Source organism: Sander lucioperca, chromosome 10 (assembly GCF_008315115.2).
Source record: "Sander lucioperca isolate FBNREF2018 chromosome 10, SLUC_FBN_1.2, whole genome shotgun sequence".
Lineage (NCBI taxonomy): Eukaryota > Metazoa > Chordata > Actinopteri > Perciformes > Percidae > Sander > Sander lucioperca.
This window is the reverse complement of record NC_050182.1, coordinates 30,855,473-30,869,847: the sequence shown is the minus strand read 5'-3', so window position 1 is coordinate 30,869,847 and position 14,375 is coordinate 30,855,473. Positions and strand designations below refer to the sequence as shown.

Genomic DNA, 14,375 nt, shown 5'->3' with positions numbered 1-14,375 from the left:
AGTAGTATACAGTTGTTAAAACATAATAAAATATATGACACACTGGTATCGGATCGGTACTCGGTATCGGCCGATACGCAAGTTCAGGTATCAGAATCGGTATCAGGAAGCAAAAAATGGTATCGGGCCATATCTACTTCTTATACTGAATGGGGATACTGTTGATGTGTAACTGTGCTAATGTCTTGCTGCTTCCTGTAGCTCTGCATGGCTAACTGAGAAAGCTTATGTGTTGCTCTAGCTGTCTGTATGGTGTCTTGTTGACTTCTGTCTGTATAGTGTAACCTGTACTAATGTCTTGCGGTTTCCTGTTGCTCTGGTCTAAAATCATCTGGCCAAGGGACTACAGTTGAAAATTAGCCGGCTGGCTAACACTGGCACATTTACAGAAATGTTAATTAATGTGTGTTGTCCTTTATAAAATAAAGAATAAGAATAAGAATAATGCAAAGAAATTTGTAGATGTGTGTTTACTCTAACCAAAACCACACTATTTTAATAAATCTGAAAACCTAAGTCATAGAGAAAGTAATAAATCATCAAACCCCTCACATAAAAAATGTAAATATCTTCACAAAGATATGACTTGAATATGAATGACTCAAACAACTAGTCAACTGCTCTGTATCTGAAAATCTTTTTATTTATTCTTTGCAATTCTTTATTGCTATCCAGAGTTACTTGTTAGCAGGAGGGTCAAGGTTAACCGAACTGCAAGGAGCTGAATGTTTTGCAGTGAGGAACAGATGGCACAAAGAGATTAGACAGCTGACCTGCTCCCGGCTTGGCTGAAGTTGTTGTGACTCCACTGACGCCAAAAACAGCAAGCTTTACCTGTGATTTTAATGTAAGTTCCCACCAACAAAGTTTATTACAGGACGCATTTAGTCAGATTCATTTCCAATAGTTTAGTTTTTAATACATTTCAGTTGTCGCACATGAGACATAAGAATATCTTATTCAAAGCTGATTTTAAGAGAAAATCAGTTTATTAAATGTCTAGAAACAAATTTCAATTCAATACTGTTGATCATCTGTCCTTACAGCTGAATATTTTTGCTCAAAGTATCTTAAGATGCATGGAAACTTCACAGTAAAGTTGTGTTTTCACAGTGAAGATATGAATTCCCTTTGGAAATACAGTGCTGTCTCTGTGGGAATACAGCAGCCTAAGGTCGGCTTAAAATAGTAAGGTTTAATAGTAAGGCTTAGTGAGGTAAATTAGTACAGTAGGGCTTAGACACAGATCAGTGTCCTAGGATATATAAACCAGCTCAAACTAAAAGTGTGTCAGACGCATAAACACTGTTGCTCTGAGGTCATCATTACTGCAGGACTGGACTAAAAATACAAATAAGGAGAAAATTATTTGCTACAAAAAAGAGGGGTTTAAGAAACAAAGATCTACACAGGACATCTGCTCTGCATCTACAATCTTCTTTAGCCTACCTCTGTTGTGGTTTACTCTGCATCAGCAGTGATGGAAGTGGACGACAATGAGTGTGAATCTGTATTTGAGCCCCACATCACTGTAAGTATCCCAAAGAGCTTCAGTTAAACTTGCTGCTAGATTCACTTCTACATGTGCAATCCTTGTGCATAGTTAAATTACTTGTATTCTGCCTGGCTACATGTACAGCGCACAGTCGACTGGGTGTAATAATATGTGCATCAGTAACTTCAGCCACACACACACACACACACACACACACACACACACACATACACACACACACAGTTGCATGTATTAATTATCTGAATGTGTGATTGAATCTGTTTTTTTGTAAATCTTAAATCTGTTTTAGGAGGAGCATGTAGAGACTCACTATGGAAACGTTCACTGCATCATGGTAGGAACTCCGAGGGCAAACCACCCTGTCCTCCTGACATTTCATGATGTTGGACTGAACCGTAAGTTCCAACTCTCAGCCCCACAATAATGTGGCATTTGTAATGTAATGCACACAGATAAACTGTAATATACCTATATACAGGTGGGGGGGAAATCTAACCAAATGGAAATCACTGCTGTAAAAAGGAGAAGTTGTATAAATATCTTGATATCCAAATTAAGGCATATCACAGCTATCCGATTTTTTTTTTTTTAAACATCAGTCTGTTTATATCAGCTAAGCTGAAAACTAGATGTCCATGGTGCGTAAATACAGCTTGTTGGTTCATTATGTTATGTAAAACCTCTTAGCTTGCATGGATGCGTCAAAATATCCTTATTTATATTTGAAATCCTCTAAAACAACACTTTAATCCATTTGTACATTTTGAATAACGCATATTCAATTCTCTCTAAATGAATATTAATCTGAGTGATATTGTTTTCTTTTTTCTTGTGTTTTCTTATTTTATCTTTCATAATCCTATCACCTTTTATCCCTTCACTTAAACAGAATCTATGTAATTTTTGTCTTCTTATAGACAAGTCCTGTTTTGATACACTGTTCAACCACGAGGACATGCGGGAAATCAACAGCTATTTGCCTGTTTGTCACGTTGAAGCACCAGGACAACATGAGGGAGCCAAAACTCTGCCTTCTTCGTCAGTACACTTTTTTTTTACTCTGAAATGTATTTACATGTCGTGCTGTAATATTATCATTGTTTTATGAAGTTATAAGTGAGTGAATCCCACACCTGCTGATGGGTATGTTGACTTTTGACCCCTCAGATATATTTACCCTTCCATGGACCAGCTATCTGAAGCACTGCCCGCTGTCCTCAAACACTTTGGGTGAGTTAATCTGATACTTAAGAAACACTTTTCAGTTGCCCTTTCATTAAAGGTTAGAACATTTTCCCACACTAGGATTCAGATTCAGTTTGGACCTTGTGACTGTGTGCTTTACAGGTTGCGTAGAGTTATTGGACTTGGAGTTGGAGCTGGAGCCTACATCCTGGCTAAGTTCGCTGTGAGTTACAATCTCTAAATCTCATTTGAACTTGAGACAGGGAGAGAGAACATAGTTTTACACCCAGTTTGCAAAAATATAAAGTTAACATCTTTTTGTTGATTGTTTTTTGGGCTTTTATGGCCTTTAATTGATAGGATAGTTTGAAGACAGGAAAGGGGAGAGAGAGGTGGGAAGACATGCAGCAAAGGGCCGAGGTCAGATTCCAACCTGGGTCTCTGCCAGGGACTCAGCTTAATTAAGGCGCACACTCTACTGGGTGAGCTAGAGGTCACCCCAAAGTATAAATCTTTACTCTTGCAAAGACATTCGCTTGGTTGTAGTTCCTCCTAGTGTACACTGGGCAAATACGTAATTCAGATCTATGCCAGAGTTACTGATCAGATCTTTCCTTTGCAAAGCTACACAGATACAATTACACATGTCTCCTAAGTCCCAGAGGGGGGATGAAACTCCTATTCGAAAGCCACAGATAAACTTAAACCTACATTATGTAATTTTTTGAGTTGATTCTTAGCAAAAACACCTTTGTTCTTTCACAAATATGTGCTCATTCATGTGTAATTACTTCCACCAACTAATCAAAGTATTCTCGTAAGCGTAGAATCTGCCATTCAGAGTCATTCAGAATACATACGAGTGAGTCGCTCGAATGACGGCCGCCATGTAGCGCCTCCATCTTTAAAATACCTTAGCCAAAGAAGGACATACCTCCGCCTTTCGCCCTCTTACACTCAGTGGCACCGTGACGAATGCCAGGGGGAGGGAAAAAGAGAATTAAAACGACAACGCGACAGGCAAAGCAACAAGACCAAAGTTAATATTGGAGTGGCTAGAACAGCTGCGTGTAAACGATGGAAATACTAAGAGCTAATTTCGAGTTTGGCCACCGTAGGAGTTAAAACGCGCTCGGAATGGGAAGGGCTAGAAAGTAATATTCAGTTGGTTGTCATATACAATTTCACCGCTAGATGGGAGACATTTTTACACAATGTAGCTTTAAGTCTTTAACAGCAGCCATGCTATCCATAAAAAAACGCTAGATGGGGAACAGCAAGATCGTATCCATGGAAGAAACTGATAAAAATGTATGGCTGCATAGAAATCAAGGATGTGATCTGTTTGTCCAAGAATAACATGACATTAAGTTGTAAACACGCTCAAAGAATATATGAGAGAACTGCTGAAAAACATGCCAGCAAGTTTAAAAGAGTTATTGAATATGATATCATTAACTAGTCTTCTCTACGTGTGTGTAGCTGAATCACCCAGATCTGGTGGACGGATTGGTTTTGATCAACATCAACCCCAGTGCTGCAGGATTAATTGATTCTGTTGCAAGCAAGGTGAGCAGTGTGGTGTGGGTTGATCATCCATCCTGTATGTTGAATAACAGCAACATCTCTTTCAAATATTGTGTTACTTTCAATCTATACAACCGCCTGTATTGATAGATATACATTACATTTGATTGTTCCTGACCCTTCAGCTGCTATGTGTTTAGTGACGCCTGTATTTGTCCCATTTTTGCCGCTAGAAGAGTAGTGAGAGTATTTGTCCTTGTGATTGGTTCTCCATTTGGCGATTATTTTAAACCTGGAACGTAAATAAATTAAAGGCTATCTGAATCTAGCTGTATGTAATTGTGTGTATGTTTTGTGTGTGTGTTATAGCTCACCGAATGGACCCACACTCTCCCGGACACGGTCATCGCACATTTGTTTGGAAAGGTAAGTTATCAGTCTTACTCTACAGTGATTGGCTTCAGTTGCCATGACAACAAAAGTGGAAACATCTTTAAAAGAAACTTAAATTATCAAATATTAAGTGAGTCTTACATACAGAATACAGAATATCTCTGTCTTACTGATTTTTCAGGATGAGATCGAGACCAACCATGACCTCATAGCTACTTACCGTCACAACATCACAACAACGATGAACCAGTCCAACTTGACTCAGTTCCTCCACTCCTACAACAACCGCAACGCTCTGGAGGTGGAGAGGCCTATTCCTGGAGAAAACATCAATTTCAGGACCCTCAAGTTAGTACAACCACTGACATTTAAAGAGAGTATAGCAGCAGGGTCTTTAAAATGAATATTTGGATGTTATTTCACATATTTTAATACCCTTGTTGATGGTAAGAAGTAGAAAGCATCAGACAATGTGTCAATCATCATTGCATCATTGCAGCAGGCTCTGTCAGTCCTAACTATGTCTTACTTTTTCTGCTTATTTCACATGCCCATCTGTTGGTTTACAGGTGCTCCACCCTGCTGATTGTAGGAGATAATTCTCCAGCTGTGGAGGCCGTGGTCGACTGCAACTCTAAACTCAACCCCACCGAGACCACTCTGCTCAAGGTAACCAAAAGACTGACTGACACAGAAATGAAGCAAAAAACTAAATAGTTATTTTTCAAACAGTTAGAAAACCTTGGACAACATATTGTCAGGGCTGAAAACCTGTGAAGAATGATGAGTGATCTATTAAATGAAATAACAACATGAGCACAAACAGCTTTACCTTGGATGGTCTGGCAAAGCGAGACTAAACTGAACCTAACACCAGGTAAAGGTTTTACTGCAGACTGAAGCCTACACCTGACCTTTGCACTTTGCTCTTCTAGATGGCGGACTGTGGAGGACTTCCTCAGGTGGATCAGGTACGCTGTGACATTTTGATGGCTACTCCGCTGACAACAATGTAGAATCTGCACTCCTGATTGGTTGGAAATATATTCAATATTTTTTATCTTTTGTCTCCCCAGCCAGCCAAAGTGATTGAAGCCTTGAAATATTTCATCCAGGGCATGGGATACTGTAAGTCACTATTGGGCTACTTAACCCCAAACTATCTTAATCTTAAAGGGGAACTATGCAGGTTTTTTTTAGCTTAATTTACCTTAACTGAACAGCTTCGGAGTCATTGGAATGGTTATATGACTTTTTTGAATGGCGGTCGCCTCGCTCCCCCCTAGCGCCTGTAAGCGGAAAAAACCACCCTTGCAACTTTCGGCCGGTGAACCGCCGGCCTCAGCGTCAGGAAGTATCGCGTGATATCAGGTCTCGCTATGTAACAGATTGCTTCACGGCACTGCACACATACGCCCATTCAGGAACCGGCTAACAAGGTAGCGATGGAGTTTTTCACACTATCGTCATGGCTGAGCCATAGACTGTATATAAGAATGGACCAACAGATCCCGTTGCTCTGGACGGAGACCAGTGAAGGCCGTTAGAAGCACTTTTCCGGTGAGCGCTGAGCTTTACTGCGCAGCCTCAACTGAGAGAGACGACGTAAATGTGCCGTGAGCAACGTGTCTGAAAGTTGTAAGTCTTCTGGTAGCTGTGCCAAGAGAAATCTCAATCATTCCCAATCTAGCAGAGACGGAGAGCGTAGGTATATGTAAGGAGATAACATAGGCACAGGCTAATTATTGCTAACTAAAATGCTAGTTAACATTAGTAATTACACTTAAACAGCTAATGTGAGACGAAACTGCCTGCGAGCTTCTCCTGTACTATACGGTAATTCCTCTACTATGAGACAGTAAGTCGCGTGGTTATGACACAATCGTTAGCCTATTTTTATAAAAACGTCTGCTACGGAGCCATAACGTGAGGTACAAGGTAATGGAGCCTTTTATACATTGTCGTGTTTCTTTAGAAATAAACAATGGACAAATAAAGTCTTTAAACGCTTCAGATGTAAAGTTATTCGCTGTCAAAGTGGCGCTAAAATTAATGGCAGTCAATGGAATGCTAACGGAGGGTGATCGCTTTGTAGCATTAAAATGGCGCCATAGGAGGTTCGCGGTCCGAGGAGAGGCTTACCCCCTTGGGCTGAGCCAGCAAAAAAGAAACAGAAAGCTAGGAAAACATTGTCGGAGGAACAGAGAAAGAGGAAATGGCAGAATGACCGAACGAGGAGTCAGACACAAGTAAACATAGGAGCTGCCAAATATCTATTCCGAAGCTGTAGGGGGAGCTCTATAGAGAAACCTGCCAGCAAAAAGTGAGAAAAAAGCGAATAAATGGCCAAAACTGCATAGCACCCCTTTAAATTAGAGCTATTACATCTCATAGATCAGTAGCGGAAGTATTCTCATCTCTGCAGGTGCCACTCTCCCTTCAGCTATGCCAGCTACTCAATTCTTCCTGTGTTTATTTCCAACATCTCTTCCTGTATATGAGAGGATTAGCTGTTGAGAGCAGAAAATGATAAATGCATTTATGACAATAAGTGGATTTAATGTAGGTTGAATCAATATTGTACTATATCAGTTGGCAAAACGGATTAAACGAATTATAATGCCCCTTAAAGGATGATGCAGAATATTACAAACCTATTTCTCCTCTTTCTCCAGTGTCCAGTGTTAGCATGACCAGACTTCGGTCACGGACGACCTCCAGCTCCAGCATCACGTCCATCGATGGCTCTCGGAGCCGCGCACACACCAACGAGCTGCAACATGAACATACACACTCACGCGGCACCGAAGAGAAGCGCGGGCGCTCACACACTGACATCCCAATGGAGAGTATGTCCAAAAGTAATGTGGACCACATCGCCTCAAAGTCCAGTGAAGTGGCATGCTAGAGCTCACTCTGCACTACATCGCATGCACTTAAATCAAATCATACCTCATTATATCTACTCAGACAGCTTCCCACTGTCATGCCCTTTCATCTGCACTATCTCTAGCTGAAAGGTCACAGGTCGTATGTGACTTTGGTCTATCTAAACTCTGTCTCCCTATTCCTTCATCAATAAATTAACCATCCTTTCCTGCGTCACTCTCTTGGCATCATTCCTAGTTTCTCTATCCAACTGCTCTCCTCCTCTCTGAACTGTTACTGTATGTCATCCTTCTTTACTATATGTTTTTTCCCCCTCACTGTCCCTGTTCATGTCCTTGTCTACTTTCAAGCTGAAATGTATTCTTTGAAAAGCATGTGTTTATGTAATACACAAATGCATATTCATGTATAAGGAATGTAATTAAAAGGTAAAGACACAGTATATAAAGTGTAAAAGTGTAAAAACTGTATGCTCATAACTGTAGGAACGTGTATTTATTATTCACAACTGTGACAGCTGTGTGTTATTAACTGCAGGAATGTTTTATAGACATATTTTTAGATTCAAAAATGTTTTATATTTGGACTTGCATTGGGAATTCTGTGTAATTATTATTATAGACATGTTACTGTTCAACTCAATTAAAACAGAGGACTTCATGTAAGTATCTCTTATGCTATCAGTGATTACACTTTTTACTGTAAATAATCATCTAGCTGGCTCTCATTTATTCTAACTACAGATAAAAAAACAGAACAATCTGACCTGCCCCGCACTAACTGCTTTTACTGTCATAAAAAGAGGCCTTATAATTGCTTTACAACTTCAAAATGTTGGCTTTAAATGACAAAAACAACCAAATAGGATTGTTACAGTGATAATCACAACATAATTCTGACAAAATATTGCTTTCAGCTCTCTGTTGTACATAGAATCACCATTCACTAGATTATTTGATTGGATTAATTGGAATAAAAATGACCATATGTCTGGTTCTGCTATAGATTGTGATCCTTTTTTTAAAGAAAAACTGTCCATCATGAGATACTTTCATGTGCAATGCTAAATCGGTGGTGGACTGTTTTAAGTGACAAAGAAAAAACATTTGAGATGAAAGTTGGCGTGATACAGGCATTATTTCAGACTCAGTATTTCTATCGCGAGAAGTGACCCAAACATCGGTAAATGTTCCAGCACCTTTAGGTGCTTTGTTTTCAAAGAAAGGGGTAATCTGATTACATCAATCTTTATATGTGTCATGCCAAAGGTCTATGCTGTCCATCAACATGGCATTTTTTGTGATTCAAATCATCACATGTCAATTACTGGTGGTGTGATGAGAAAACCACCTCAGACTGTTATGATGGTGGAAGATTTTCTGTGGTTCCCTTGTCATCACAATTGATGATTTGTCTGTGTAAGCTCTCATCCACATTAGACTGTATTAAATCCCAAAAAAATGACGGTCATTAACTCTTTTTGCAAAGATATTGTACTTTCTGTAAACATCTGATGATACTAAAGGCTGACATGTAAACATTACATCAATCATGTTCTGCATTAAAGCAACACCAAAGATTATTTTGTACCTTAAAATAATGTTTCCAAAATCGTTTCAGTGGTTCATCAACTCGTAACAGGGTGAACGTCACTTCTATCGGCTATAACCGCACTATGCAAGTTTGCCAGATCAGGTAGCGGATCTGTGAGTCGGGTATGGCTGCATCCCGGAGACCTCCCGTCTCATGCACTCCCAGCTGGTGCTGTCCCCGAGCTTCGACTTTTCAAAATAAAAGCTTGCGTCTGGTCCGCTATGTCTTCGTAGCCTACTTTGGTGTTTTGGGTGTTTTTGAACTAAACAGTACGGCAATCATGCTAATGAATACAATTATTTTTTCAGCAGATGTCTTAGTTACAACACGATGGAGCAGTTTTGTGATTATATGTGCGGGCGGGATTTATTCAGTTTGGGAAATCCCACAGTCTCTACTTGCTCAAATTGGCTGGCTGACTAAACAGCTCCAGCTTGCTGCTCCACAATATGAATACAGATTGATTATCACTTATTTTGTTGGTAACCGTTGTTGTATAATCACAATATTACACTTAAGGAGGCCTACACCTCAGTGATGCGCCTTTCGGACTTCGAAATTAAACCCTTTCATGTAATATGGCTTAAACAAACGTCAACGTTAAACGCTGATGCAGTTTTAAATGTTTTATGATTTCAGAAAGGAGGAGGTTAACCAATATTTTATATTAATCCTAATTTTGGTTGTCAAATTTCATATCCATAAATACAGCTTTCGAAATTATAGAAGAATAAAAAGATTTAGCCTATAATAAAATATTGGTTAACCTCCTCTTATCTAAATTTTAGATATCAGATCTAATGGGGAGGCATGAAAAAAAAAAGCCATACACTCTCAGGATAGGATCTGTAGTTCGAATGAGACATAGGAATAATGGTAATGGTAACGGTAATGGACAATTCCGCTTCCAACCTGTAGGGGGACCGAAGAGGAAAAGTGCTTTGGTGTTGCTTTAAGACAAACCATAGTGTACATCTTCAATCTGTCCACTAGATGGAGCTCTATAACCTCTTCTGTTCTCTTTCGTTATGCATCACAGCAGTCATGTATGTATAGTATGCTAAGTGATATTAAAAACCAAGCAGATCCAGGACATAAGTTTGATTTCTATATGATTTGAATTTAGTTGCCAAATACATAAAATCAGTTTGGAATGAGCACAGTGCCTTGAATGTTATTGGCTACAGTGGTAGGCTACTTATGGTTCGTGTTTAGCCTCTTGTTCCTGTTGTAGTGGAAATATACATATTATATATATGTGTGATACATAACACCAACCTACAGTACACAGTGGGGTTTTAACTGCATACAGTATAGAGCATAAAGATGATGCAAATGGCTCAAGGTTGATTTGCATTTTCCTTTCTCTCCCATAGTGTTTAATTAGATTCGTCTTACACTAAACATTAATATGTTTTTCCCAATAGCTGCCAAGCTGTGTGACTGCCAAAAGTGTAAATGTGGAGTATACTGCTGGCCCAGCGGACACCATGTAACTATGACCTCATGAGTTTTAATCCACCTAAGTGTCTTCCTCCCTTGTGTCATAATTTGCATCACTCTTTTGTCTGGATAAAAATAATCTTTGAACTGAGTGTGTGTCTGCATTTGTGTGTGTATGGATATTAGCTGCATGCATGAATGTATTGTATGTGTAGGTGGGACTGTGTGTAGGCCCGTCAGTAGATGGATTGTTTTGGGATGTGACTGCAAGACAGTGGAGACACACAGACAGCATAATGGCATCAAAGTCACAATCATTTTGTTTGTTGGTGTGTGTGTGTGTGTTTATTTCAAAGCTTCTTTTGTTTAGCTTACATTATAATACTATGATGAATAATGTATGACAGAAATCTCTGAAGATTTCATTTTAAACACGAGACATCAGCTCCAGCACGACTGTGGGTTCTTACATGTATCTTGTGTTTCTTATTATTTCACTATGCTTTTGTGCGCTGGGCTGTGTCACAAATACACTAAATCCTGCAAATTTTCATCCACTTTGGTAGACATTTGTGATTTAACATGGGTTTAATGGCTGCCCTGCCAGCACTGTGATTACTAGCCCAAAGTGGGGCTGACAATGTGGAGAGCAATTTAATTTCAGCTTCACGCAGTAACATATTGTACAATGGGATAATTACTATTTTGTTCATAGACACGGTTTATATTTTTAACGTTTATGTCTGGTATATCATGTGGTATGGTCACATATAGCATGTTTCCCCTTTGGTGAAATTAGTCAGGAGGACATAAGCTCTAATTTTATTTATTTTTATTTCTACTTTGTTATGCTATTGTTTAAATTGGTCTTTTACTACTTCCACTTTTATTATGAATAATAGCTGTTCATCTATAATCTGTATCTTATGGGTATTTTTTTCTTTTGATCTGTAATCAGCATTGGTTTATTAGGTTTATCATAATGTGAGCACTGTTATTTTCCATTATTTTATGGACATTTCTGGCTACTGGGTCTTTGTAGTCGACCTCAAGGCTTGTTAAAAATTGATGAATTCAATGAATTCAATTTTCAAACAAAAAGCGATGGAACTGCCTATATTATGTTCTCATGTTGCATAACCTTACAATAAATATTTATTATTCCCTGTTTAACCACTAGAAAGACCACACAGTCATTTATGTTGATAACATACTGTAACATTTTGGGTAAACTGAGATTGGAGAGCTTTACCCTCCATGACATCATTTGACAAGATAAATGGAGGAAAGGAGGGTATTGTGAACTTGGGGTCTTTCATAAAAACAAACATTAGGGGACCCTTGCTGTAGTACTGGACACATAGGGCCCCTCTCCTCCTGTCAGTGAGCCCAGCCAGCTGCAGCCATGTTGGAAAAGCTCAAGCTCCAGCGGCAGCAGCAGCAGCAGCACTACTAAAACAGCTAGCGTCAGTGGACACCGACTACCGGGCACGGCGCTGTTGAGGACAAAAACAGACAGGGAGAGGGACTCACAACGGAGCGATACAGCCACCAAGCCGGTTCTGATATCAACGGGTTCATACATATTCAAACTTACTGGCTGGAAAAGGTGGCCGGTTACGGAGAGTAACTTTAGGTGCGGCCGGGGCTCCAAGGCTAAAGCGGGTGAGTATTGATCATTCTGGGGGAGGGGGGGGCGGATTAACATTAAATGGGAATAGCCCACCGTTAGCTGAGCTAGCTTAGCATTAAAGGGGGTAACACACAGACAATGGGGTTAACGCGAATGCAATACGCGGGGGTGTGTTTATAGGAGCTGGTATTAGGATGTATGATAAAATATCGGGGACTGAATGGAATTAAATGCTGGTCATTTTGACACCGCGAAGTCATTTGTATTCCTAACAGACCGACAGTGGTGCAGTGGCCGAAACCACCCCTCTCTGTTTCTCCGGTTAGGTGCAAAGGTCCAAGCCAAGGAGGATTTCTGTAATGCAGAGCAACAACGCCGTGACAAAACATCTGTTTTGATGAATAACGAGTTGCTCAGACTGAGACTTATTGTTGAAAGCAACGGCTTTGAGACAAAAGGGGCATTTCTTACTTAACCTGTGCGTCTAAGTGTTTTCGGTTGCTTGTTGTCTTCTTGTTAACTACAATACTTAACACTTAACGCTGTGGTACGCCGAGTGAAATGTATTAGCTAATATTTGAGCTAGGCACAAATCATTCTTTGAGCATGCTTGGTGGGATTAAAACATCATTTTAGGTGCAATGTCAACATTTACAGAACTAAACATGGTGCGGAGGCTGGTGCCCAGCGGAGCCCTGCTGCTGAACAGTCAGTTTTTCTTTTGGGTTGCAGGGGTTGTATAGTCAAAGCAGCCCTCATGTTATGTCTCCTATAGATTTCTGTTTTACTTCCTTTTTCCCCATCTTGTTTCCTGCCTTTATGTGACTGTTGCCCCTGATCACATCCCTGTACACATCCCCTTTCAGCCAAGGGTCAGGACCCCAAAGTACTCAGAACATATTGTAGTCTTTTATACTTGAATAAAAACCTGACAAGGCTGGCATCAGCTGACTTTCCACTAAATAAACTCAAAATGTAATTCAATTCTACTAATGATGGAGCATCTAAGAATACCTGGAAAGCTATTCTTGGGAAAAGAGATATGATAGCATTGAGTGAATTATCAAGAGAGGTAACTTCCTAGCATTTTCATGAAGTCACTACCCTTCCACTGGACTAACACAATCACTTTACAGTGTAGATAGTATTGAAAGTATAGTTAGTGTTTGATCAGATTGCATGTCCAGTCAGTGCTGTGATTCATGGCTTTTCTCCCCAGGGTTGTACACAGGTCTGCAGTATAAAAACCGGAGTCCTGCACATCAGTAATTTTGTGTGATCTGTCTTAACATATGTGATTTAAATTCAAATGTCTGAGTATTGTGTACATATGAAGAATCTCTCAAACTTAAATAGCATTTTTTAGTAGAAATCATAATCTTCATACTTGTTATTCACACAATATGTGAAGGAGGACGTGCACTCTGCTGTAGCTTTGTTTCTCTTTTGCCTCTTGTCTGTTCTCCTTGCCTCCTCTCCAGTTACTTCCACTAATCTGAAGAGGCAGGGACGTGGAAAGAAACATGGAGGATGTTGGATCAATCTTTATACGTGTCTGTTTTTCAGTCAGGAACAGATCAAGATGAGAGACAGAGTAGTGGATAAGATAGGAAGCGGAGGGAGAAGTAGTGAAGACTATTCAAAATGAGAGCTTAAGGAGGAGGAGGAAGCAGTTTGGAAATGAAACTCAGCCCCCAGGTGTGTCAGTCCCAAACAATCAGTGGGCGGGTGTTTTCCCTCTCCTATAAGTGAGAGCATACAGTACAACTAGGAAGGGGAGAGACAGAACAGGAATACAGGCGTCTGTGATTTAGCAGAGTTTCAGTCCTCTGTGTGCCGACTGCCAACATGCAGTTCTGGGATTTCCTGGGCTGCACCAATGGAGGTATGAACGTGTGTAGTCATACTGATGGCTCGGGGAATGTGTTGGGCTGTGATTGGACTGCTGTGTGGGTGCTCTGTGCTAGGCAGGTAGAGAGGGTCTGGCAGGCTGAGGGCTGGAAAGGAATTTGTGCTGCTCACCGCCGTGCAAGCAGTTGCATGTGAAAATGACAGGTAGGGAGTGTGGAGCACAAACAAAGACGCTGAAGGCTCTGATACAGTGTTAGTCTGCTCTGTTCTCTTTTGATAAACCTGGTTGGTTGCTTCTGACAGCAGATTTGACAAATGAATAAATTGGCACGAATTGTTTGTCTG

General features: G+C 40.1%; 2 protein-coding genes across 5 annotated transcripts in view; both read left to right on the top strand.

The window, feature by feature from the left end:
* The first annotated feature begins 1,277 nt into the window (after positions 1–1,277).
* On the top strand, positions 1,278–8,222 carry LOC116049240 (protein NDRG1-like). 2 transcript variants are annotated; one of them, XM_036006526.1, is made up of 12 exons: positions 1,278–1,531; positions 1,806–1,911; positions 2,434–2,554; positions 2,684–2,746; positions 2,864–2,924; positions 4,184–4,270; positions 4,598–4,654; positions 4,803–4,969; positions 5,191–5,290; positions 5,557–5,592; positions 5,698–5,791; positions 6,989–7,094. In XM_036006526.1, exons 1-12 carry the CDS (start codon positions 1,481–1,483, stop codon positions 7,021–7,023), a joined length of 978 nt encoding a protein of 325 aa, XP_035862419.1. In that variant the 5' UTR covers positions 1,278–1,480; the 3' UTR covers positions 7,024–7,094. The 2 variants fall into 2 exon arrangements, with proteins under 2 accessions (XP_035862419.1, XP_031154575.1); XM_031298715.2 differs by lacking the exon at positions 6,989–7,094 and adding an exon at positions 7,297–8,222 and having other exon boundaries at positions 1,279–1,531; positions 5,698–5,749.
* A 3,696-nt stretch (positions 8,223–11,918) lies between these two features.
* Positions 11,919–14,375, top strand: part of LOC116049241 (focal adhesion kinase 1-like) — a 71,755-nt gene continuing 69,298 nt past the window's right edge. The window contains exon 1 of one of the 3 annotated variants that reach the window (XM_036006637.1): positions 11,919–12,211. Coding sequence is in view for 1 of the 3 variants with exons in the window: in XM_031298716.2 (XP_031154576.2) it covers positions 14,028–14,064 (37 nt within the window). In the remaining 2 variants the exon portion in view is untranslated. Of the gene's footprint in view, positions 12,212–13,933; positions 14,065–14,375 lie in introns of those variants that run through there. The other 2 variants (XM_036006634.1, XM_031298716.2) reach the window with 2 other exon arrangements.

Excerpts from the sequence above, each read along its gene's own strand:
- LOC116049240 (XM_031298715.2), top strand. The coding sequence starts at position 1,481 with ATGGAAGTGGACGACAATGAGTGTGAATCTGTATTTGAGCCCCACATC. Across the intron at positions 2,555-2,683 it reads GCCAAAACTCTGCCTTCTTC|ATATATTTACCCTTCCATGG; the intron begins GTCAGTACACTT and ends TTGACCCCTCAG. Across the intron at positions 5,750-7,296 it reads CATCCAGGGCATGGGATACT|TGTCCAGTGTTAGCATGACC; the intron begins GTAAGTCACTAT and ends CTCTTTCTCCAG.